The 26,325-nt window shown below is 43.4% G+C and overlaps 1 protein-coding gene across 1 annotated transcript in view; it reads right to left on the reverse strand.

Moving 5' to 3' along the window:
• Positions 1 to 26,325, reverse strand: part of CUX1 (cut like homeobox 1) — a 177,916-nt gene that overhangs the window by 23,535 nt on the left and 128,056 nt on the right. Inside the window, exons 13-21 of the mRNA XM_042830406.1 lie at positions 25,976 to 26,024; positions 24,855 to 24,951; positions 23,058 to 23,729; positions 22,097 to 22,162; positions 20,609 to 20,710; positions 17,787 to 18,613; positions 16,282 to 16,447; positions 15,612 to 15,668; positions 259 to 561 (exon numbers count right to left, since the gene is read on the reverse strand). Of these exons, the coding sequence (XP_042686340.1) occupies positions 259 to 561; positions 15,612 to 15,668; positions 16,282 to 16,447; positions 17,787 to 18,613; positions 20,609 to 20,710; positions 22,097 to 22,162; positions 23,058 to 23,729; positions 24,855 to 24,951; positions 25,976 to 26,024 (2,339 nt within the window). The remainder of the gene's footprint in view (positions 1 to 258; positions 562 to 15,611; positions 15,669 to 16,281; positions 16,448 to 17,786; positions 18,614 to 20,608; positions 20,711 to 22,096; positions 22,163 to 23,057; positions 23,730 to 24,854; positions 24,952 to 25,975; positions 26,025 to 26,325) is intronic.

Here is a 26,325-nt window from a genome sequence, read left to right on the forward strand (position 1 = left end):
TAGGGAGGTGGGACTGGTACCTGGCTGCTGAGCCAGAACCAGAGCTTAAGGGCAGTGAGGGTAAGGGAACATATTGTTAAGTAGATGTGACAATCCAGAAGGACTTCTTTACTGGCTAAAAAAAGAATCTTTGAAGGATGAAAGCCCAGGCCAGAGTCAAAATCAAATGTTCTTGTCAAACCATCTACTAAAATACAGCTTAAAAACAACAGCACCAACACTTTATTTCAACCAAGAAATGGGAATAAAGCGACTTACCAAGATTGTTGTCCGTTAGCACTTCCTTGACCCTTTTTGTGATGCCATACGTATCCAGCTCTGGGGACATAGCAACCAGCTCCTGGATGCTGAGTGCTGAGTGGCCCGACAGTGGCAAAGGGGTTGTGGACTGGGATTCGGAAGCAGGCGGCTCGCTGGGCTCCTGGGATTTGCCATCCTTACTGGTCTCTATAGAAGGACAGGGCTGCTGTACCAATTCTGTCAGGCTTTTTACCGATTCGCTGGAACTCATGGGAGATTCGGGAGCAGGACTGCAACTGGCAGAAGTCTTTGGAGTGCTTTCTGTAATTGAAAAGAAGAAAGAAGCCCCCGCTTTAGAATAATTGTGATGTTTTGATCGCAGGCTATTTAACTTTCCTTCTCCTTTATATCCTACCTACTTAAAGAAATGCCTAAGTATGCAAAACACTTTTCCTTACAACTTGGTTACTGAAAAGCCTTTTTTTTCAAAACAGAATTATTTTCTTAGTTTATCTTCAGTAATCTTTTCTTTCGTATAAAAACAAGAATATACAAATAAAAATCAGGAATAAATGAAGTGCAATGGTTTGTATGGTTGCAAGGAATTCCCTTGGTCAGGAAATTTTCTGGCTTTGCTTTCACAACACTGCTGTCTAACAGCACTCTGTAATACACAATTACAGAGGTTTAACCTCTTTCTGTGACTATAAGAAAATCACCACAATGTGGTCGTGTTCACGGGGGATTTTCTACAAGTGACACAGCTTTGTATCTTGAGAGCGTTATAGATTTCATATTGTTTCTTATCACTCACATCACATTTTTGCACCTCTCATGGCCCAGGAATAACTTAACACAATTAAAATACGGCTTGCAATGATGTCGTATTAATTAATGTGTTTGAGAATCCAACCTAAAGATGGCGAGTGGATCAGGAGACAACCAAATCTGTTATTTTGACACTTTGAAAGAAAGCTTTTGGAATCTGTTAATTTGCCAACAACAATAGTTTCTGTGCAAAATGCTGTTTTCCCTATGTGAGCTCACAATTGTTTCCAATAAAATGCTCTTCATCATGCAGTGGCCAAGCATACCCCAAATCCTATTCTTTACAACAGGACTTCACTTAACAACAGTGTTTTCTGAGCACTGCATCACTACAGTGGCAGCCACTGCTATGAGCTGATGGTTGACACCAGATTTCACCACTTCTCACCGTCCACAACACTGCCAAATCCTCACAGTCTGCCTGGGCTCCACGGACACGCAGCTCAGGCACTATGGGAAGCACATCCTCAGCACTACAGGAAATGCTGGGTAAGTTCAAGTAGGGTTCACTCGGCGCAGGGTTCGCAGCACAATCGTGTTGTTCAAGGCAACAGAAGCTTCCAGGACTCCGTAATTTAAGAGAGGCTCCCTGACACACTTACAGAAAGTTGTCTCTCAAACACAGAGCTTTTACTTAGCGCTCTGTGAGAGATGCAAAACAGGCAGGCATAAAGGGAAAGCGAGGTGCATATAAATCTTTAAGGCAAGAGGGATCTTGCAAATCTTATTTCTTCTCTCTGTTCACCCCGGGTCATCATACAACCGAATGTAAAACCCAGCAAATGTTATTTTTGTATCGAGAGCAGCAAAGGAATTGTACTGTAAATTCGCCCTGATTCACCCATGCGAGGGACCAATTTGGCAGATCATCCATCTTGTTCACTGTACACTGTCAGGGATGGCATGAATTCCCTACATGATAAACAGATTTCTTCTCAGGTCTGCGTCCTTTAACCCACAGCAAGGTCAAAATTATGGCTGCCTGGCTAATAAACAGCGCGCCACTCGCTCAACTTCCCTCTAATTTTGTCCCTTGTGCCAGCTTACACAAATCTTACTGAATAACTAGAGCAGCTGCAAATTTCCTATACAATTCCTCATCCGTGCGCCGCAAAGCACACGCAAGCACGGAGTGCAGAAAAATCCCAAATAAAAAACCACCCAACAGCCATGCAGGAGTCAACAAAGCGTTCTGTAATGCCTCCTCCTCCCTCTCCTTCCCTGCCCAGCCTAATTATGTAAACAACAGAGGTAATCTCTGCCATCATCTATCACTGCGATGCTCGATGTTGCTCACATATTAGCTTATTTATTTTTTATATCACATATCAAGAGCTTGCTTGAATTTCATTTTTAAGACCAATCTGCTGCTTATTTACTCAAAAAGGTAGGATTATGTGGGTCTAATTTTGGAAGGCAGTACAGATGACAAAGTGTTTTTTTCCTCCCAACGAAAGGCAAGTGCAGAATGGTTCCAATGAGACATTATGTGCATAAACCACAAATAACTCCAAATATGTTCTCCGTTCACTTCTGGAGCTTTTCCATTTTGGAAAAAAAAAAAAAACATTTTAAATGTGACACAAACATTGGAGGAAAAGGACCATTATTTGGAAAAGCCAATTCCATAATCGAATAATGCAAACATTTCCTGTTAACCTATTAAAAAATTAAGTAGACATTTAAAGTAGAAGTGATTGCCGACAGAACAAAGGGAAAATTGGATGTGTTCACTACTACAAATTAAACTGTCAATCTACAGTCATTTCAGATGTTTTACGAAATAATTTGTCTGTATTCATTTCTCCCAACTTCCTCACAGGACAACGAAACAAATTCAGGACGTGTGAAAAATACACACCGAGCTTTCAAAATCAAACATTTCTGATCACAATTTCTTTACATCCTGTTCTGTTTCCCACACCTCACCAGAAAACAGCCCTAATTTAAGGATGACCCAGATCATAGGTGAGCCATTCCCTGCATTTGTACAGCTCTCCCCATGCTGCCTTGGAGGAATGATTTTGTCTGTCAGGGCCCAAGGATGGCAACGAGACGCAGTTCAACAAGGGCAGTTAAAACGATCAAGAGCCTGTTGTAACTTTTGCATATCTTCAGGTTGATACTGACAAGTGCCATTAAAGACTCAAATGCCCCACAGATGCAGTTAGGTGATGCAAATCTTCTAAAGCTGCAACCCAGTCATGGAAGGCCAAAGCCATGTCCTTCTTATGTTACTCATTCAGAATTCATTTTTGGGTATAGGGAAGTCAGGCTTTACCAAGCCGTTCTTAAAAGCACATCTGTATGTGCAAATAAACAACAATCAGATGCAGATCAAGGACTGGGAGCTGACATCCAGCATCAGAAACACTTGACAAGAGTGACTGGCCTCCATCCATAGCGAAATCAGAACAACTACTGGACACCGACACCAAGGATGGGGTGCTGATGGGAACCTTCAGGGCTCTGAAGGCAAGTATGTCTTCATGAAGAGAAACACATCTGATTTAGTTTGGGGGAACCAACGTGCATTAGTTAGGCAGACAGCACTGCTGGTAAAACATACAATCCTTATTCTCATGTCAGGAAGTTCTTCACTTTTGTTTTTTCCTACTATAGCCCCAGAGAGGGACATAGAATCTAAAATAAAGGTAAATGAATGACTAGAAAGAAGGTCAGCATGATACAAACACCTCCCAATTTTGTTTTCTTTCTAAACACTACTTTCCAAATATAAAATTGCTTCTTGAATAACCATCCTACTGCAACAAAACCCAGCACCATATTACAGCTTGCCCATCTGCTTCATCCCTATCAGGAAACTGCACACAATTCAGTGTGTATGAGCAGGGTCTGTCGGAGCTCCTTTCAGAACTGGCTGAGAACTGTAACAAACTGGCTTTGTCTTAATTATATCAATGCAAAAAATCTGGTGTGGTCTTGCATTGCTCATAGCAATAGCCTTGGTTCCATCCGTCCTCCCTGTACCTTAATTGCTTTCTATCATGATGGTGTTGGGAAAAGTGAGACAGCCTGAGACAGTCTCAGGTCATTACTTACGGTGTTTATCCAAACTTTAACATTTGATTCTCCTGTTCTTCTCCAATGACAAAATTTACCATTCTCATGCTGGGTTCAGATCTCCGGTACCAGCTCCTGAATTGCCTGAACACCGTCAATGCTTTGGACTATGATTATCCCATCAAAGCCCATCCTGGTGATGCACAGCAACTCCTCCACCTGTAGAATGCAACTTCTCCACCACAGCCTCTGCACAGAAGCAGCAGGACAGCCTGCACCCACAGCACACACGACCATACAGATATCCTGTCCTTCGTCTGCCCAGGAACTGCTGCACTGCTAACGTGAGCTTAGCTAATAGGCTTCAAAGTGACTCAGGGGAAACAAGGTATGGAGCACAGAGAAGTTGGGGAAGATCATGCGAAACGCAGAAGGTATTTAGGGACCCCTAAAAGGATTATGAAAAATACTGTATCTAAAGACAGCAGGCAGACAACAGCTGCCTTAAGTTTTGGGGAGAAATGGATTGGAAAAGCAGATCCACTGTAATTTTCAGAGACAAATCTCTGTAGTTTATCTGATCCACTATTTAAATTTCAATACAGAGTCCTCTATCTGCAGTAATAATAACCTAAATTCCATTTAGTGTTCATTTGAGCAGTCAGGATAAAGTCATTTCTTATTATCTCCCCACTGTGTAAAAAACAGCTTGAAGGTAGGAAGTCAGCAAGCATTTTCACCAAAAAGTAATTATTGTAAGTGACATTTTTACTGCTGGCATGCCATAAGGCGAACTGCGCATTTGGAAGGACAAGTTGCTAAAACAAAATGACAGGGTACTCCGTGACATTCCGACAGGAACCCAAACATGATTTATCCAGCACTCGCTTTGATGCACCGCTTCTCCCGGTGTCCGCAGCCCAGGCTCCGGGTCTGTGCCGTCCAACCCCAAGTTGTTCCCCAGGAATGGCAGGAGTGCTGATGTGCCAGGCAGGGCAGTGAGCATCCTGTGCTCTGCTCCCTTCTCCATGGCCAATTCGTACAGAAGATGAAAGCAGACAGATACAGATAGGAGATTTCTTGGCAAACTCTTGAAAGAGCATTTGATACTTCAGGGCCCGCCTTCACCTACTCGTACAGATGAGTTAATGGACAACGGCAGCCCTGGCAGGTCGCCTGAGATCCCAGTATCTCACGCTGGGACGGGGTTAAGTTCTGTTTCCCCTGTTTCCAGCCACTGAGCTGCCCACTCTGCACACCAAAAATCTCATTATTGTGTTTGCCACTATCTGGAAATCCCAGGCAGAGCTTTTGCTCCCCATCTCCCACCTCTCTGTAACCCCGGGATCTCCTAAAGCACCCAACAGCTCTTCCCATTAACAGAGCGCAGGTCTGCTCTCTAATAAATCACATCAGCATTTGTGGAGCAATGCTGCAATCCATCCCTCTTCTGACTAATTAAACAAAAACATCCCTGAATGCTGAACTCTTTCTCACAGGTAGCATTTTTAGTGGATTTATTTTCAGTGCATCAGTCTTGCCTATCTACAGTGTGCAAATTAATGTGGCTTACAAAAATATGATCCTCCCCAGAGTTATAAATTCCTCCAGCTATACGTATGGAGCAGGGAAAGCTCCCTCCAGCATGCACATAGAAAGATCCCATGCATGTAGGTACATACAGCCATACTGCAGCAAGTGCTTACCACAGCTACGGTTACAGATTCCCACTGTGACCCTGGGGACTTTGTTTGTTTGTTTCACAAATGTTTCAACTTGGGGGAAAATGTTATTTTGGGTTTTGGCTCGGGGAAATTTCACGTGGCTGGAGGAGGGATCAAAGGAAAAGGCCTTCAGGGAGGCACACAGAGGTCTGCATGTCTGCACCAAAAGGGGAGGAACCAGCATGGGTAACTCCAGGATCACTGAGGGAACGAGAACAACAAAGGTCCCTGTCCTGCACAGGAACAGAATCATACAGATGTTAAAGACAAGGACACAGAACTTGTTGGATGAGCAAGGCTAGGTGTTAAAAGTACCTGAAAATTCTGCATTGTTGAAGGATTGCAGGGTGTTGCAGCAATTCCATGTTGCATGTTCTATAATTACATTATCTCTATGCCTACACTAAAAAAAAAGACGTTAGCCATTGCAGAAAGCAGGAGTTAGAGCAATGTGAAGTTCAGCACACGGTTGGCGTTGGAGTCATGAAGAAAGCCTGGCAGCTGGACAGGCAGAAGTTCTCAGTGAAGCCAGGTGACGGATCCTCCTCTCAACAAATGCACAACCAGCTGCCCCACATGCAGACTCGAGGTGCTGTCTCACACCCAAACCCCATTAGAGAGGTGCTGTGCCCTGCTGACGCACGATGCCTCGTAAGCTGAAAGGTGTGGGCTGCACAATGTGTGCAGGTACAGCCTGCCACGAAGGGCAGCTGGGACGTGCAGATATCAAGGATCTGTGCAGAAAGATGCAACTTAATTAAAGCGGCACAGAATCACAGAATGGCTTGGGTTGGAAGGGACCTCTGGCATTATCTAGTTCCAAGCCCTGCCGTGGGCTGGATCTCCCCACCCGCATCCAACCTAACCTCCAACCCGGGATGGGGCACCTGCAGCTCTCTGAGCAGAAACATCATCAGGCCAACTCTCAGGTCAGACCAGCAGCCCCAAAGCCTTTTCCAGTCTAAGGGATGTCTATGGAAGTGGTAAACAGCACAGCAAGCATGCAGGGAGAGCTTCCTCAAATGCCAGCTCGTGCATAGGTTCCTGAGGTACAGTTTTTGCACTGCAAACTGCTGACTGGTGAGTTTTCATGTTCCTTAACAACTAAAACCAACCTTCACAAAACGGAATCAAGACTTTAATTTAGATGATTAATGGCAAAATCGTGGCAGCTTCAGAAGAAATTCCTCTGCTCTGCTAATCTGTATTTAATATGCAGATTTTCCCGTGTTTCTGTAACTTAGTCAGAAGTCAATATTTAGCAATAACTGCTGGAAAACGCCTTCAATAACCTTATTATTAAAACAGCTTGTGTGCACAAGCTTTAGTCAGGATTTTCTGAATATTAACACAAATATGTCACAAAAGCAATCAATCAACATGCCACAGTTACATTTTTAGTCTAACCAAAATAAACACGTGCCACAATACCTTTTGGAAAGCAGAGCTTGCAGAGGCTCTGCTGCATGCTCTGGTGCCTCTGTTGACGCTGACCTTGCGGTTAGAGACTCACTTTCAGGTATTTGCATCTTTTGGACTGTTTGCTGTCCTTCCCTATGGTAACCCTGAGCGTGGAGGTATTTCTATGCCCTCCTTAAGATTTTAACCTGTTGTCTGCTCCAGACAAGAAGAACGCACGATATGCACTGTGCATCCATTCTGCACTTATCCGAATCTCCTCCTCTAAGCACTGTGCTACGGGCAAGACATTTATGGGATGGATCCGAGGCTAAGATCTGGATTCCCTTCCCAACAGTCCCAGCTAACAACCACAGCAGTGCTTTTAAAAGCAAGCACTCCTTAGAAGAGCGACCCTGAGCTCTGCTGCACCCAATGCACTCCTCTTCAGGAGCAGTACTGGCAAAAGTACTGAAACAAAATGACATTTACATTGTATGCAACAATATTATAAAAGCGATTAAGGTACATTATTTTACACATCCTCATAATCTCTCCATACTGCTTTACTTAATTTGTGATAAAATTGTTGAGAAAGGGTACTTAATGTAGGACAGTCAGTAAAAGTAATTTATCATCTTCCCGCTTCGGTGCTCACGTTATCAGCGAACTCATTTTCTGCATTCATCATGCAATCAGCCTATTATTTGCATATTAATCAGGCAGTGGACCATGAAAGAGCCGCATCCCAGCCAAATGCTGCACTATCTCAGGAGGAACACTCAGTAATTATCATACATCAGTGTTATGATGTGGTAATTGATTATAACATCTTTCTGTTGCCCCTGGGGAGTCCCACTGCTAACCCAGCTTCAGGCATTCTGTGCAGATTTTTCTCTGAAAATTAGAGAAACCACTGCTGTCCTTTCATTAGATTTTTTTTTGCTACCTTTACAATAGGCAGCTCTGAGCATTTCCCAGTTACTTTTGCCTTTTTTTTTTATAATGAAACCTTCATTAGAAAAAGAGCACATCTGCCTCATATTACAAAATATAAGAAAAAAAAAAACAAAACAAAACCAACCACCCTTAAACAACAGTTGGGCTTGTTCCTGTGCGTCCTCTCTTACGAGGTCTGGTGGCTTTTAGGTACTGGTATTGCTTACATAACGACTTTCCCCATCAAACACAACAAAGTGTCGCAACTTCAATAGACAGTAATTGCAAAGTTCGTATAAAGGCAGTTAAGCTGCTTTATTTAGGTGCCAAACGAGAGGCTAATTTTGGTCCTCTCGTAAAGGACAAATGAAACATCTGCCAGTTCAAACTTGTACTATTTTTAGGATCCCAGTTCCAGGGGGGTAAAAAGAGAGAAACAAATACAAAGCACCACTGTAGTTACAGGGCAGTTAATGCCATACCTCATTCGTTTGTGCAGAACCAGATGGGGAGAGCGAGGTGGGAAGGCTCCCATCCCAACCTCCCTTTGGCAAGCAAACACACACAGGTGGATGCACAGGAGAAGCTGTAGGGAGCACGTGGGACAGAACTAAGTGTGCCTGGGCTCTGCAGCGAGGCCAGATGACCTACTGGGAAGGCTGGAGAGAGGAACTCACGAGCACAAAACGATGGTCCACAGCAGCTCCCTGCCTTTGGACAGCCCTGTCAGAGGGAGCTGGAGTGCGGACACCAAACGGGGATTTTCTGTCAAGCTCAGGCTGTGCCAATGAGTGGAATAGAAAAGATTATTCTGGGGAACAATCGCTCTTTTCAAGCACACTGCAGGGCATGACTCATAGAGTCGAGAAAAAAAATGTTTTAAGTTGTTATCAGCAGTATCTCCAAGAAGTGTAGAAGTGGAATATTTAAAGATCAGGCTCACTTTTTGTGTCTGATTGTCACTGGACTTTCTCCTTTCATTAGGATTATTAATTAGACATTGTTCTATTTTCACAGTTATTTAAATCTGATGTCAAATACATTTTGTTTTCAGTACAAGCTCTGCTTCCTACCAGATTTCAAATAACCACAGGATTCTCTCCTGTGCTGTTCCTTTGGATGGCTGTTCGCAGATTTTAAGACCTGCAATATCTATCAAATTTGGTGAGACAAAGTTGACAGTTTTTCTCCCTTCCTGCTGCACCCTTAAATGCAAAAGACAGGCTAGAAAGTAGCTTAAAAGATATTAATTTTCTTGTAATTTTTTTTTGTCTTCTTAGGGACAATTTGATATAAGTAACACATAACTCTTTATAATCATAAGAGGATTCTGTTGTTCGAATCTAACAGGCTGCTTATTTCCCTGTTCCAGAGCTACTTTGTGCAGAAGACAGCTGCCTCGTAGCTCCATCCCCATTATAAAATGGAAATAACAACCTGCACATTCATTGCCAGCAAACCTCTTTTTCGGTATTTTGGGAGGAAAATAGCCCATTATCTGTTCTTTGAATTGAAAGCAAGGCAATTTTCATCCCCAGAGGAGCACGGTGCGACTCAGCGGGCAGCGGGTCGGGCTGGTACCTGGGAGGGCAGCTCCATCCCAGCAGCTCCATCCTGCTGGCAGCAGCTCCTGCATTTCCTCTTCCCATAAACAACCAGCGAGCTCCTGCCAGCTGCCAGAGCCTCCCAGCAGCAAAAAGCCTCATCTCTGCAGAGCCCTCCCGACCTCTCCTGCAGCTGCCAGCCCACAGGGACGGAGCCCAGCCACTGCCCCAGCTCCTGACCCCCCCGGAGCTGTGGCACGGCTGTGACAGCTCTGCTCGCCTTTCAGTGCTGCTCCAGTTATTTTTGTATTTGGCTTTGTAACGTAGCAGCTCTGTGCCTTCCACCCGGCTCACTGAGGTTGGCAGCTGGCAGGAGGATCCCAATGTGCTCAGGAAAAGGAGAGAGGGCATGGACCCCTTCCAGAGAGGCTTCTTCCCTCTGAATGAGCAATGGGGGGAACAGTAAGCAGCAATAATTGATGAAATGAGGTGACAAGCAATGAACAACAGACTCACAGCATGGAAGGGACCTCACAGCCCACCTAACCCCCTGCCATGGGCTGGCTGCCCCCCACCAGCTCAGGTTGCCCAAGATCCCATCCAACTTAGTCTTGGGCACCCACAGACTGTGGCAGCAGTGCCAGGGCCATCTTCATAGCAAAGAATTTTCACCTGACATCTAACCTGAACCTCCTCTCTTTTAGTTTAAAGCCATTCCCTCTTGTTTTGTCACTATCTGCCTGTGTACAAAGTTGTTCTTGTTGATTAATGAAATGATGGAAAGTGGAATTACAGAGCTCTAATATTTAGTACTCATGGTTTCCTTAAAAAATGCCTGAGCAGAGAGCAAAGATACCAAAGGGAAGTGGAAATACGTGTTTACAACCAGACCGGGAAACTTCTTGAAAATGGACACCACCAACTCACAGCCATGCTTCAGAGTGAATTAAATTTGTCTTCAGAATGCAGCAGGAGTTTCCTCTTGCCATATTAATGTGCAAAGTGTGTTGGTGCTTTGTCATTGTAATTCAGCCGCAAGGAATATCTGCCTAGAAAATAGTGTTCGCTCCACGATTATGTATTTTCTGCTAGCACTTTTATAATAGTACAGCTATGACCACAATGAGGATGGAGTCATCTTCTGCAAGTTTAATCACTGGCTGGATCAGTGTGCAGAAAAGAACGCAACCAGGACGGGAATTCTTCCCCTCATCCCAACTATTCATCAAGCATCCCTGATGGATGCAAGGCAGAGGGTGCAGGACAGCCCCAGGCGACAGGCAGGAGTGAGCAGGTGATGCCCAGTAATGGCATCCAATGTTACGTTAAGAACTAACTTGATGCTCTGACTTCATGCTGCGTTCCCAGGTCCCAGCGAGGTGCCCTGACAGCAATTCTCCCAGCTTTACTGATACCAGAAAGGTTGCCAGGAAGGTTTTCATGGTCCAAATGTCAGAGAAATGGCACAGAATATGATCACATGCACTACAGACAGACTGCAACAGCTGCCCGTACGAGGAGCCAACTGATACCCCTTGGTTTGAAATCAAGACAGCCAGGGCCAACTGCTGCAGCACCACAATCTCGAGCCCCACACAAAGAATGCAGAAAGCTCCCCAGTGCACACCAGTGTGTTTTGGGGCTTATGGAGACAACGCTCAGCCGGCTTTGTGCTTCAGCTCCTAACTTCTGCATCCAGCACCAAAGGAGGTAACTTCTCAACTGAACGCAGACTCAAAACCAGTCATCAGACAAAACCTATCCAGCCTAGGAATTCTCAGCTATTAGAGAGCCACGTGATCCCTCTTCTCTCCCATTAACCAGAACCATTTCATGCCATGCACAATTTTATTCACTCAGGCTGCCCTGCAAAATGACTGCAAAACAATTTCCCTCTTCCTTCCGATTCACCAGCAAAGCACAACTCACACTGGGGAAAATCCAGCAGCACCATCAACTCAACTGCTGGTGGCACCTCCAGGTGTTGAGTGCCCAGCTCCACAACCTGACCCCCCATCACAGCCCAGAGCATCAGCAAAACAAACCAGTAAAACCAGTACAAAGAAGAAACCACAGCCCATGCTCCATTGCCTCCATGTGCCACAGAGCCCCGTATGTGTCAGGATGGGCATCTCAGAATCATCCCCTATGTAGGCTGCAAGCCTGAGATGCTCTCCCTGCACTTTATTTCTCTCAGAGCAGCAGATGTCACAGCATCCTGCTGTCAGACAAACAGGAAGAGCTACCTGGTGCACAGCAACTTCCTGCCCACCTGGCAGCTTCTGAGCTGAGAGACGCTGCAGGAATGAGTGGTACATAAATAAAAACGTAAGGCATGCCTGGGTCCATCATCCTTTCCCAATATGTTTGTTAGCATCATAACTGCAGGAAAACATAAGATTGCACTCTGACTTTTTTTCAGATTTCTTTCCCAAGAGATGATAAGAAGTAATCTCCCTGTTGTTACAAATGTTTTATGTTGAAAATAAAGCTTTTATGCATATTTCAGTTGATCTCAATACAGTAGATCTCGGGTTTTAAAATCACCAGATAATACACAATTATCTCAAGCTAGATTCTGATTTTGAAACGAGCTCTAATTAGCTCCCCATTTTATGCTGCTATAATCCTTTCTTCAACTCCCATGAGCGTTACCATTGCTAAGCAGCATGAGGTTAGGAATGATGGATGATACCCAGAAAGGAAGACAAACAAAAGGGAAATTCAAAATCCCCTGAGATCACCCGCAGCTGTATCGGCAAATGAAGATTTCCACATTAGGTCATAAGACGACCCTTACAGAAACACATACCAAAAAGGCACGTCTTCATCCCGCTGAGCATTTGCTAGTCTTTAATGTAGTATATAGAGAGTGTATGTCCTTCACAGAGGATATGCACTGAAGAAAATGAGAATTCAGCCTGCCTGGGAGTAGCTTTGAGATGAACAGCAACAGAAACATTTTCTTAGTGTCTTATAGATGCTCACTAAAGATATGGGATCCCGAAATAAAACGAACCAATACGGGCTGTATACAGAGCAAGTATTCAGAAAAACATCCAAGCACATAAACCTTCTCCTGACACGTGGCCACCTTCCAAACCCAGCCCAGCCCCATCATCAGTAATGCAACTAAATAAGGGCCAAATTCATCCTGAAAAAATGCTGATGCACTTGGGTGACACTAATTCAACTTTTTTTTTCTTTTTCCATGTGATTTGGTCCATGCTTTTGACACATAAATCATTAAAAAGGCAGATTTACCCAAGGGCATTAGAGCATTTAGGTGGAAAGAAGCACACAGAAGAAATGTTAGCAAAGGCACAGGGATACTACTTTTGGCCACCTGGGGTAGGACACCACTTTTGGGGGACCACACGTGCACCAGAGCTTGCACAGAGCTCCTCTCATCGCCAAAGCCTCCACTGAGGTCACAGGCACTGAACGCAGATGGATGCATCTGGTTGGAATGTTGGTACAGACTGATTTCAGGAATTCATCGATACAGCTTGCAGAAAAGAAAAACGAGCCTGCTTTATCTCTAATGATATCTATCTAATGCTTCTCCACTCATCATTACACACAAAAGGCTGCTGGGTCCATCTGTCCACGTGTAACTATGGAAAAGTACCGGACAAAAGAACAGATTTTCATGAATGAGGTGTTAATCAAAACCTTATGATCTGGAAGCGTAACTAACTGGGTCAGAAATCCAGAAAATCCTGCTGGTTTGATATAATAGTGCCAAACAGTAATGAAAATACTCACAGCTAATAAAAGTTGGAGACGTTACTATGCGTGTTGACACTCCGCACACTGAAGACCTTCTTGGCAAAGCACTCAGGAGCCACTGAATGTATTAGTTTAATTTCACTTCTTTCCCTTCATGCATTCAACAAGTTCTGAGCCAATTATAACACACGGAAAAGGCTCCAGACCTTTTCTCATTTTAAAATTGTTCTGATTAATTTCTATTTTAAAATTACAAGTATGCAACCCTTTCTGCCTTGATTTTCCTGGGAAATGTCTCAGAAGACCTGAAAATTGTAGCTGGCTTTCTTTTCTTTTTTTTTTCCCTCCCTTCTGCCCTGGAGTGGAGGATCTCTCACAAATGCATAATTATTTTTACCTTTTCCAAACTATTTGCTGTGCGTTTAATTACAGAAGAGCTGCTAATAAAGGAAAATTACCAATTACTCATTCAGATATCTCGGTTTTGCTCTTTTGTTCTGCACGGTGTCACAACCTCCTCATTCCTCCATACACAGAGAGGTGCTGAGAAAAGAAGGTCTTGTAAAACAATTTTGTTTTTAATCATCGGGAAGGAGAAAGAAAAGGGCACGAACCCATTTTCTCATTTGTAAGTTTGCTTTAAGGAAAGAAGGACAGCGATCATCAATAATATGATGTTATTAGCTGATAGGAACACGCCACGTCACAGAATATGAGCTCAAGGGCAGGAGCTGACAAACGAGATTGCGAGTGTGGGAGTGGAGCAAAATATCACGGCAGCACAACTGAGCTTCCTGAAGGAAATCACTCCCAGCTACCAGTGATCCTCCTGGGGATCCCCAAGGTGGTCGGATTTTAATGCTCTGGGCTTGTCTTTCAATCTTTTATAATTACAGTTAGTCATAAATATGATGATTAGCAATAACAATGCAGCCTTTTCCCAGCTCCTCTGATTTCAAATTCCTCTTCAAATGGCTATAATTAATTACTCATATTTTCCATGCTGTCTTAGGCATTTATAACGGTTACTCTTGCGCAGTACTGATGCTACAAAACGAAGTCAATGGCACACTTAATGAACAGCAGCATATAAAATGTCATAGGAAATTTTCACGTTTGCTAAATGCTTGCCTGTAAGTAACAATAGCTCCATGTCTGCAAATAATTTTTCCCATTTTGGTTTTGTTTCCATGCCTTGTTTTTTTTCCAGGGGCGTATTTTTGCTTTTATCTGTTTGTTTTTCAACTGTTCTTTTTAAGAAAGAACACGGACTGAATATCAGCATAGATTTTCTTCTAGTAAAACCTTTTAGAATGCAAAATATTTTCCCAGTAGCGAGGAAAAACAGTTCAGTTGGGATATTCAGAATAAACCCAACAAGCTCCAGAAAAGGAGTGCTTCAGAATGGCAGGAAGGTGGAAAAACAACATAACCCACACTGCTCTGTGTCCTGAAACACTGCAGCTCTCACATACAGGGCACGGAGCATGGCACAAGTATTTTTTTGGAGCACAAAACAGCCCGAGTGGTTTCCATGAGTGAAGCAGATCATTGCTAAGAAGTCTGTGTGGGTAGAGTTTGGTATCTAACAGCAGGAACACAGCTGTTCTGCTCCTTCCTATGCCGTGGCCATCGCTGTAAAACCTTTAGCAATTCCATTCTCTTTGACGCTCCTCTTTGGTACATCTGCTTTTTTGCAAACGGAAAGGGGAGGGCGAAACGAGGCTGGCTCAGAATACAAAACGAAGCTCGGAGCAGAAACACGTAACGTGGGCTTTTCCCCACCTTCAAATTAACAAAGCAGATTTTGTGCAAATGGAAGTGGAAAAATATGCCAGCTGGGGTATGCAGATCGCATTACAAATGAAAGGCTTGTTTTACAGCCATTGTCACATGTCAGCCCGATAAGCTGAACTACGGTAAAAAAAATCCTACAGAGCTCAGGATCTCTAAGATCAGACGGAGTCTCTTCATCTAATATAAGCAGCTAAATATGTGTATTCCCTATATCTGCCATAGCAACAAGGAGGGAAGAAGGAATTAACTGGGTTAATAAAAAAAATGGAAGGGTCTCCTGTATGATACAACAAAACAAGAGAAACCTCTCAGCATCAAAGCAAAAGAAATGTAACAAAAGCACAGAGAATTATTTCAGAGCAAATCATTGAAACCAGCTGATTACCTGAGCTTGCACATCCCTGCTGTAGGGAATCCTGTAATGATGTCACAGAGTGAAGGACTAGATAAGAGAGGAGAGGAAAATCAGGGAACAATAAAAGGAGATGCCAAACCACAAACTAAACAGTAAGCAGCTCAACAAATAGCAAACGGCTGAGCTCAGCAAGGGCACACTGCTCATAGAAGTCAGTGGCATTATAAGGGTACAACCGAGGCCAAGCTCTAGCCTGGCCTTTCTGCATCAGTGGGTATTAGGACAAGAGAGAGAGTCACAATAAAAGCATAATTGCAACAGAGCATTCCCCCTTCAGAGCTGAGTTCTAGCTCACCTCCTGAGACAGCAATCAATATTCTCCTAGGAACAATAACAGTCCCCTATGCACCACTAGAAAACAGCGCGCAACATTTTCCAGCTCTTTGGCCAAATTTTTTTGAATTACGTGTGGTGTTCATGCCTACATAACATCGTCCTCATTAGGAACTCAATAACAGCTGCTTATCAATTAGGCAGAAACCAGGGCTCCTTGTGTAAGCGTTCCCAGTGAGACCCCTAGGAGCCGGCTGGGATGCGAGGCCACGTGCGGCCCTTCCCAGCGCATGGCTGAAGTCCTGCTCACTGCAACCTTAAAAAGATCTCCTCCTCAACTCAAACAACAGAGTGGAATTTTAATTACCTTGTCCTTGTTGCTGCCCTTGTGCAGGCAGGACACACTGTCCCAGCTCACCATTCAACCAGAGCTGCATACGAATAAATGGTTCTCGGCCTTTTTGTGTCAATTTACTCCATGGCTTTGGCCTGGAGAGCATGTCACTGACACTTCCTTGGGACAGCCCCAATACCTGAAGTGAAGCAACCAAGAAGGGCACGTTAACACATTTGCTTTGAAGGGGGTAATGTAAGTCACTGCAGCTTCCTCTACTGCTACGCTGCTCAAGTCATTTTAACGTGGACAATTAACAAAACTTGGAAATGACACGGATATGCACTGGGATGGAGATGCCTTTCCCTTGCCACTGCTTTGCTCTGGAGAGTGTTTTGTATTGTTTTTTTTTCCTGAACGAGCAGCAGTACAAACAGCAAAAGGATGGTATGAGATCTGCATGCTTTCCATATTGTCAAACACTTTCATTGGTTCTAACAGCAAAAGCACAGCACAGCAGCACACAGAGGTAGATAAAACAGGACATGACTGTCATGCATTTTGTTCTCAAACGAAAATAATTGGGACTTCTGAGAGTAGGCCTGTATTTGGTTCATTTCTTTGGTGTGAATCGTAACGATGTGTGTTTTCACCTGTAGCAGCAGCTGCTCCATGTGAGCAAGTACGCAAGAACACAGCCGTGCACAGCAAAGAGGGGCTCAGACAGGCACAACACTCATTTGCCTGGAACTCAGCACGGGTGAGGGATTAAAATTCACCCTTAATGAAAAGTGTCACAGGATCCTTAATGACCCCGAGAGATCAGGCCTTTCATTTAGCATTTAGTGAAATGTAACAGGGCAATGCCAGCTCCTTTGGCACTATCAGATCCATTTGTTATAGGAAGAAGGAAAACTGGATGCCCACCACTGCTCACAGCCTGGAAGTGCTTTCTGGTGGTCAGGGGCTGGCAGCTCCATGTATTCAGTGCTCCTTATCTCAGTTTGCACCTGCAGTCAGGCGTGCTTAAACACCTGAGATGCCCAGCACCAGATACACGACACGGCTGGGAATTCTTGACTTCAGACTAAAGAGATGGAAGGGATTTTCCATGTGTTTGTTTAGATACTCTGTGCACATTTCCAAATAATAATAAGGAAAAATGCTCTCATGTCCATAATCTTCAACCAAAACAAATTTAAGACTCCCCAGTCACGACAATGGCATTACTCAGATATTCCACGAATTCGTTACATTAAGCATGAAATATTGAGTCTCAGTAATATCTGCTTCAGCTTTCCATGTTTCTAAACTCAGTGGCTCGATTTCTAATTGCAAGGAACTGAAACCAGTCTTTGTACAAAACCTGTGCACTTCACAGAAAGCAGCAGGACTAACGCTTTCCTTCAACATCCTAAACAAACATTTTTTCACAAAACACATGTGCACATTCTGTGGCACGGCTGTGGCAAACCGAGCTGCGTACTGAGCACAAAGCACATCAAAACACCGGGGTAAGAAGAGAACCAATTCTTTACCTTTTCCCCAAAGATCCTTTGGCAGATGCCATTCTTTGCTAGCTTTTCTTTGACCTGCCGCGTTAGTTCTATCGTATCCACTTCCTGGTACATATAAATCTCATACTGCTCAGGTGTCAGAGGAGGAACTGAAGGTTTGGATGGCTTGGACAAGGACACGATAGGGGATGAAGGGAGGGGGCTATTTTGTGGCGTCTCACTGCGACTCGCCCCAGTCATGCTCAATTCAGAACTCTGCGAGTACGGAGATTCAGCGTTTGGCCACTCTTTCCAATACTCTGAAGAAGATGGTCCTTGGAGCTGGCTACGATCTGGCCTAGTCTGATTGCTGACCTTTTCTTTTCCACCACTGGCTTCCTCAACTTTTATATCTTCGGGAAGAGCTGTATTTCTTCTCTCATGCTGCACAGTATTCCACCAATGGTCTTTCCAAACACCACCACGTCCCAACTCATTTTTAACATGCCTCAACATACCCTGGGCAGAATCACTTATTCCATGAAGCTCTAAAACAGGCGCCTCCTGCGGCTCCTTTTTGAGCCCAGAGAGGTTCTGCAATGCAGAGATACTGGAATCAGTAACAGATGAATGTTTCTTCAGGGATATGGCCAAAGGAGGATAGCTGGAAACTGAAGACATTGCAGATGTAGATACTAGTTTGGGGGACAGGATAGAAATGTCAGCTTGAGACAAAGGTGTTGTTTTTAAGGCAGGATCAAGAGCAGCCTGCTGTGCCTCCATTTCACGTCGGGCTTGTTGCAGAATGGATCGAATAGCATCATCAGAATTGCCACTGCTAGATGCAGAAGGCGGCTGAGCCGGCTCAGCTATGAAAAACAACCAAAAGACTAAATGCAACAGAGGAACATGCTTTATATTCAACATGCGCTACTGTAAATATTTTCCTGTATGAAAAAGGGCTGCAATAAATTTCTGGATGGGAGGGAGGGAAGGAGGGAGTTTTCACTAAGCAAAGATTCTCACTTTCCAAAGTAAGGTAAGATTTCCAAAGTTCTGCACTGGAAAATTTTTATCACTGCCAAAAGGCTGGAGGTTTGTACACACTGACCCAACTGCAGAAGTCTGTTACCATTTGCATGCTTTCCACCATTGCAAAAATTATCAAATAAATGCCTTTGAAAATCAAGCCTTCGACTCTTCTTCTCCCACCCCCAACTGGTCAATAACATTTTGTGATTCTATGCACAGATTTATTTAACCTTTCACTTCTACCTCCACAAATGAATCGTAACGCACTCAAAGCTGAGCACAGCTGCATTCACCTGGGTGGCCTATTAATAACCTCTTACAGTATAAATAAGGTGAATCTTTCTAACTCCAAAAATAAAACACACATTACCACAAAGCAAGAAGTGTAGTAAAAGGCTTCATTATTTAATTTGACGAGCCCAAATGTGCTTCTGCTTCCTGTTTCTTCATTCCATGGTTCCAATCACTGGAACAAACATCTCTACAAAAACCAGGACTGACGCCTCAACACCACTCTGCGCCCCATTCAAACCTCCAGAATGGAGGCATGGGAAGAGAGAGCACCTAAAGGAGGTACTGAGCGGTGAACTGGCGTTCTGCAGCAGTTAGGGGATGAGCAGAGCCTGGAACATGGGTGTATGGTTCTCTCTGCAGAATATGAAAGCTTTGCAATGGCATCTGTTTTCATTGTTTAAGTTTTCCACTGAGGATGCCAGTGTTTGAAAACCAGCTCCTCTGAAAGCTGCTCTATGAAGAATGGGAAAAGTGAAGCACTCGGGAATCCCACAACTGCAAACAGAGACCTCAAAGTGAAGTGAGACTGTCCTAGCAGTATGCCTCACCTGAACACATTTCCAGATCTGCCTCCCTACCTTCTTTCCTGCACATGCTGTAAGGTACATGAAAAACTAAGAAGTGGGAGAAGACAGCGAGGCCATCTTTTCTGAGTTACCTTCTGGTTTCATAGGGAGTTTGGAGGCTGAGTTAGCATTAGAAAGGAAGGCCAACACACTCAGATAAAAGATGACACTGAACAACGTGCTTCCAGCTTCCTGCACACAGCCCATGTTTTTCTGTACGTCATCATTAGTGGCATAAACTCATTTAAATCATGTATTAACTAGTATTTTACATTTTGCCATGAGATCAGCTTCGTTTTCATTTGAAAGATGAAAATCCAAAACTGCAAATCAGCATTAATTTTTTTTAAGAAAATCAAACAGAAGTATTGCAAAGTAGTGTCTACTTTAGCACCAGCCCTCTAGATGTACTGGAAATTCTTTTAAAGTTGAGAGAGCTATGGAGTAGACAGAAATATTAACTACATGGCAGCATACAATGAGAAATTAAACTTATCTCAGGCCGAGATGTTAGACATTCATTAAATTTTTAGGAAACAAAATTGTTTTTGGACTTGTTAGCTTGTCCTACATCCTCACATTCTGTAACAAATAATGAAGTCGTGCTGGAATTTGCCTGTGTTATAATTTGAGTACACAATGTCCACAGGAAGCTGGCAGTGAGGTTCTGGTAACTGCAGGCTACCCTGTGCCCTTCACTCGTGCAGATCCCCTCAGCTCCCTCTCTCCATGCGTCCCTGGGGCCTGAAAGGGAGAGCGCTGAGCAAAGGCCCCATCAAGCAGTGATGTGCATTAACTTATCTTGGGCTGCGTTACAGACAGAAACCGCTCCACGAAATAAAGAAATTTTAAAAGGCACTTTAAACCTACATTCAAGGTTTTAAGAATATAATTAACTGACCAGAAAGCTCATGGTAATTGTTTTAATTAAATTCTGAAATAAAAGGAGCGAGAGACAAAATGAGGCTGTACCTGTTTTCTGTACTTGCAGCTCCCTTTTGGCTTGTTCAAGAATGGATTTGATGGCTTCATCAGAGCCAGTCTCTGTGGTTCGGATTCGTGTGGTTATATTACCTGAGGAGGAAAACAAAACTAATGACACTGGGAAAACTTTTATTTGCTTGTTTGTTTGTATTTTTAAAACACAAATGCAGGCAGTATATACTAATGTGCTGCCACATGACCTGACAGCAGCTCACATCAAACCCTTACCAACATCTACAACACCAAGAACGCCCTTAACACAACAGAGGAAAAATCCTCACGGCATGAAAGCTGTCCACCTGCTGCACTGAATGATGAGAGCAGTAACATCACCAGAGGAAGAGCTATGTGTCATACTGCATTTTCAAACATAACACACACAAATCGATATTTTTAACTTCCCTTTCCCTGCTTTTTTTTTTTTTTTTTCCTTTTCTTTTTGGAGGGGGAATGGAAACAGAAGGGAAAAGAACTGGAAGGGGGAGGAATAAAGACAAAAACAGAAGCTCAGAAACCATCCTTGAAAACTGCATCAGCTACCAGGCGAAGTTGGATGAGTGCATGTTCAGATCAGAACAGAATTTCAAAAACCTGGGTACAGGAAATCAGAATGAATCTGTGCCTTTCTAGAAGCTGGTACATTAACAGAACCAGTCATTTAAGCCCCAATGCCATCTGAAGTACTTTTCAGTCATTTCTTGTGTTTTGTTCACTCTTTTTTTCCCTTTGTTTTTCTTTTAACCACTATGGGGAGAGAAAGAAGGGAAAATTCCTAAGACTGGAAAACCAATGCATTGTTCATTAATCAGATTATCAATTGTAAGCAAGCTACGTAATTTCTGACTGAAATCAAAACAACGGAGGGGTTCTGAGGTAGCAGTTTTTATTTTTGTCTGGCTAAAAGTCAAATTCTGCAGCTGATCTACTACAAAGCAAAATGTTCGTATTTGAATGATATTTTACTGGTCTGATGTTCCCGTCTTTCTGTTCAGTCTGTTCCATACACCATACTAAGGAAAGCACCACGCTAATCTAACAGCTGATTCAAGTGTATTTGTCAACATAAACCCCATGAGGAGAAAGAAGGAAAACTGAGAGCACAGGCAGAATGCGACCAATCTTGGATCACACACAGCTGTGCAACTTTCCTGCTCTAGAATAATAAGAATAGCAAAGAGAGCGTTTCAGTAGATGCAGTGATTTTTAGGGCCACTTCTATCACTTATCTCTCTATCTGTGTATCTAGCAAGGAGGAGAGTAGAGAAGAATCCAAACAGGGTTAAGTTAGTACAGCAGCAGCAGAATTAGAAAAGCAAAGTGCTGGTCTAACCCATGGTTTGTTTTATACTTACTGTCTGTTTTTCTATCAGATTCCAGGCCAGAATCAAACTGCACAGTTTTAAGGAAACACACAGCTAAAGCACACTCCACTTCCTAGGTATTGACTGCAAAGAAAAACACCTGCCTGTGACGTACCTTCAGACCCATTTCTTCGTTTCGGTACTTCCTGAAATAGTCTGTTCAGGTTCTGGCCTGGATTCTCTGTTGAAAAACAAGTTTGGTAAGAACAAAACAATCAGGGGATGGTTGCTCTGACATCATGGGCTGTGTGACATGAGAAGATAGCAGCCTGTCTCTAGAGACCAGGGTTCAAGCGTTCCTCAAACCCTCGAGTCTCTGTCTGAGCGCTGGAGGAGCTGGCTACTTTGGAAGAAGCAAGGCTGGCTGATTTGTTAATAAAGATTACAGCTACGTTCGGAAAGGAGATTAGACAGATATAAATAAATGTCTAGAGATACCAAAAATGAAGAGGTTAAAGATGGGCAGATAATCCCCTCAAGTACAATCATCAAAAGGAAGAGCAGATTATAAATCTAACAGCGTTCACTTTCAATTAAACAAAATCTAGACAAATCCTGCCTGTCCTTTCCAATAGTTCTAGCCTGTAAACAACTTACTTTTCAGTTTCTCTAAATGTAAATCTCAGTCTCTGCTTAAGATGAATCACAATGAAATGCATATGTTATTTCTTAAAACCACCACCCTACATAAGCAAAGCTGCTTTCAGTTGGCTTCCTCTTTTAATTAGCCACTTCATGCATCACCTACGATATTTTGTCACAAGACACAACAAAAACACGGTCTCAATAAACAAGAGAACAAATGACTGCCATGTATGTCTGATAGCAGCAGCTGGAGACCCCTCCTCACTCCCCATTTCAGTGTTCCCTGCTCCTTGTCTTGGCTAACACATCAGCCAAGGCACTAACCTGTATGGTGCTGAAAAGCAGGGCTACAAAGCAGTGCTTTCTGCACCTTACTGATCGAGGTAAAACAGCAGCAATGCACAAATGGCCTCAAACAGAGAAACCTTCACCTTTTTGCACTTGCAATTAAGAGGAAAACTGGGCAAGTCCCTCGGCTGGTGAGCGCTTACCTCTTTGTCTACCCTGGATGCTGCGAAGAGCCAGGATGTTCTGCTCGTCCGACAGGAACTGCTTCATCTTATGAAATGGCTCCTTGCCTCTCACAGTCAGTTTATTCCATGGCTTTGGCCGGGCTAGTATCTCACTCACAGACCCTTGCGACAGTCCCAACACATAATGTCCAAATATCCGCTGTCCAATATTGTGCTTGATCAACTGCTCTTTCACCTGACGTGCAATTTCGGCCGTGTCTATCTCCTCGCCTTCGGAGATGCTCCCAGCACTTTCTGACTGGCTGGGAGATGGGGCCATGCCATTTACATCCGGACTTTGTTGTAATGGACTTTGGGAAGAGATGGAGTTTGTGCTGTAAGGACCTGTTGAAAAAATCATGCTTGTGCTTCCTGCTTCCTGCATTGCCTTGGAGTAGAAGGACTGCATTAGCTGTCGCTGGAGGAGAGAGTTTAGTGCAAATTTTCCTGTGGAGGCCAGGGGTAAGCTGGGGCTTGCCAGGGATGAGCTGAAAAAGTCTTGACTTAAACCCGTTGGTGAGAACTGGTGTGTACCATTAGTATTGGAAGCCTGCTCCCCCGCGTTGCGGAGCAACTGAGAAGGAGGGGAAGCCGGCAAGGTTGCAGGACGCTGACTCTCAGGCTGGTCTTTCCCTTTTCTCCTGGCTGACCCTACAAGGAAGGTCAAACATAATGCATTATGGGGGATTAAAGAGGGAAAAACCAAGATAAAAAATGCAAAGTTTGCCCCGCAAAGGGAAAAAGTGCAGATTGACAGGGGCCAATGACGTGGTGGTGGGATTTTTGTTTTCGTTTTGTTTTTGGTTTTTTTCTTTTTTTTCTTCTTCTTCTTCTTCTTTTTTTTTTCTTTTTTTTTTTTTTTTTCCATAATTCAAATTTCAATAAGCCAAACAAGGCCCCCAAAACAAACAACATGCATTTCATGTTTGCACCTTTCTTGTATGTTGCAGCCTGGAGAATCCCCCTTACAGACATTAAAACTAGAACAATTACATGAAGTGCAGTTACACATTTAAAATCAATGCAGTTACAGACAGCAAGTCCCTTTGATGTCTCTCATTCAAGACATTACTCATTGGACCTGACTGAGCCCAAATGCAGCAAACATTTACATTTTGGAACAAACCAATTTGAATAAAGGAATCACCAATAGGTGGATGCACCAAGATCACTCAGTTAAGTCATAAAACTCTTCAGAATTCAGTAATCCCAGTGCCAGAGGCAACTTATAACTTTCTTCCAGCTGCAAAAACCATAAGCATTCGAGTATCTGGAAATTCCATGACTTGCCATTTAAAAAAAATGTGCACACAAAATGTAAAAAGCCCACATTAGGAAAGCTGAACAGCAAACACACTTCACTAAAAAGACAGTATTTTGTTTTTCCAAGCTGACCTGCTGGTAATATATCTAAATGTATCAGACAGGAAGATTATTGTGTTCTGCATGCAAACATTTTGCATAACATTGTGCGTGGGGGGAGAGACTTCTGGTGCCACAGATGAATTTGTTCCCAAAACAGCAGACAGCCTCAAACACTACCACTCGGTACATCCCGTAACGCCTCTTTCCTAACCTTTAAAGAGTCTCCAAGGTCTCCGAGCTTTACTTTACTATCCAGCCTATAAGACTGCAGAAATCAAACACTTCTCAGCATTCTTGTTGCCTGTTCGTCTTCCTGCCGTGCGTTAGCTCACACTCTCACCTCTTATTCCACCCTCCCTCCCTTTATGAGACACAAACATAGCAGAAGAGCTGAAAACGGTGTCAACCTACCACTCAGGTCACTGTTTGTGATTCGCAGCGTGGCGTTCTCGGACTGCAGCGAGCGGTTCTTCTCCAGCAGCAGCACCTCCAGCGGTTTCGATGCATCCTAAGGAAAATCAAAGTGGGAGGTTTGTTTCCAACAGCATTAAAAGTCTCGCTCGGGCATTAAAAGGATTTCAGAAGAGGAAAACAAGTGCTCATCTCTGCTACGAGCGCAGCTGGGGAATTCAACATGCATATATTTGCAGGAATCACTCAGCGCTCCTACATGAGCTGTAGTAGAGATGCGCTGTTTAATTTCCAGTGGAAATCATTCATCAATTCTGCGTTATTTGGAAATGTGTAATGGAACATTTACTTAATCTTGCTTCTTTTGAAATGAGACTGGCGTGCTTTCAATTTAAGAGCTGTAGACTACTTTTAATCTGATTATAATAGGAGTTCAGATTATTTTATTTCTTCTAGGTCAGGCGACCCAAGCTAAGCATTTCCTTGAAATGCTGCTTTTCAGCTGAACGCTTTGTTCAAAAAGAAATTCAGTCACAGAAAGCCATCATTTACTTTCCTGTAAACAGCCAACCCTCGGCCATCAGAAAGCACACTGAAAATTAACCCCCATAGGTTGATATTGCATTCAGATTTCAGGAGGAAAAGCTTAATTCAAAACATACAAACTTATGGAGAGTAACTCACTGGGAGAGCAGAGGTTTTTTTCCTGCTCTCCCAACACTCAGAGGTCTGTTTTATTTGGGAGCATTATTTTCAAGGTTAGCATTTACAATGCTCCAGTCCCTGCCCACTGCACTACCAGCATGAGATGCATGCAAACCCAGCTCAGCTGCGTATCAGCTCTAGGATCTTAGAAGACCCAACTGCACACCACTGTGGTTACCCAGTGCAGCACCAGCTGAAACGCCATTCTTTCTCCTCGGCTGCTTAAAGGAAACTAACAGTCAGAAAATGTTCAGCTCAGCTTTTTGCACGGAGATCATCAGGAAAGCAGTGATCATCCCACATGTCTCAGCATCAACACGAAGCTGCCCGTGCTAACGCGAGCAAGTTATAAGAGAAACTGTGGTTAATTAACTGAAATGCTGAAGTAATTAAGAAAAGAAAAGTAGATTCAGTACCTGCGCACCAGAGCTTTCAGGTGGTGCAAACTCCATGGATTTCAATATACTGTGGGAAGGCAGAAAAGAAATTATTTTCTGTTTCTTTTCCTCATAACAACTGCACTAATGAGCATTAACATTATCATTTCCTAATCTCCAGCAACACTACAAGCGCTAACAACTTTCCTTGCAGTAATTCCATCTGATAATGAATACAGAAAATAACTATTCAAACTAGTTATTGGATAAGAAAATTTTCTCAAGCGTCTTCTAAATCATTCCATATGCAATCCCACAAGGCCAGTTTAAAGCGTAAATTTAAAGGTTAATAAGGATATAACATTTTAAGCTGTCAGAAACAATATTAA

This window comes from Centrocercus urophasianus, unplaced genomic scaffold, assembly GCF_019232065.1.
Source record: "Centrocercus urophasianus isolate 14NV4802_14NV808 unplaced genomic scaffold, USGS_Curo_1.0 seq_33, whole genome shotgun sequence".
Classification (NCBI taxonomy): domain Eukaryota; kingdom Metazoa; phylum Chordata; class Aves; order Galliformes; family Phasianidae; genus Centrocercus; species Centrocercus urophasianus.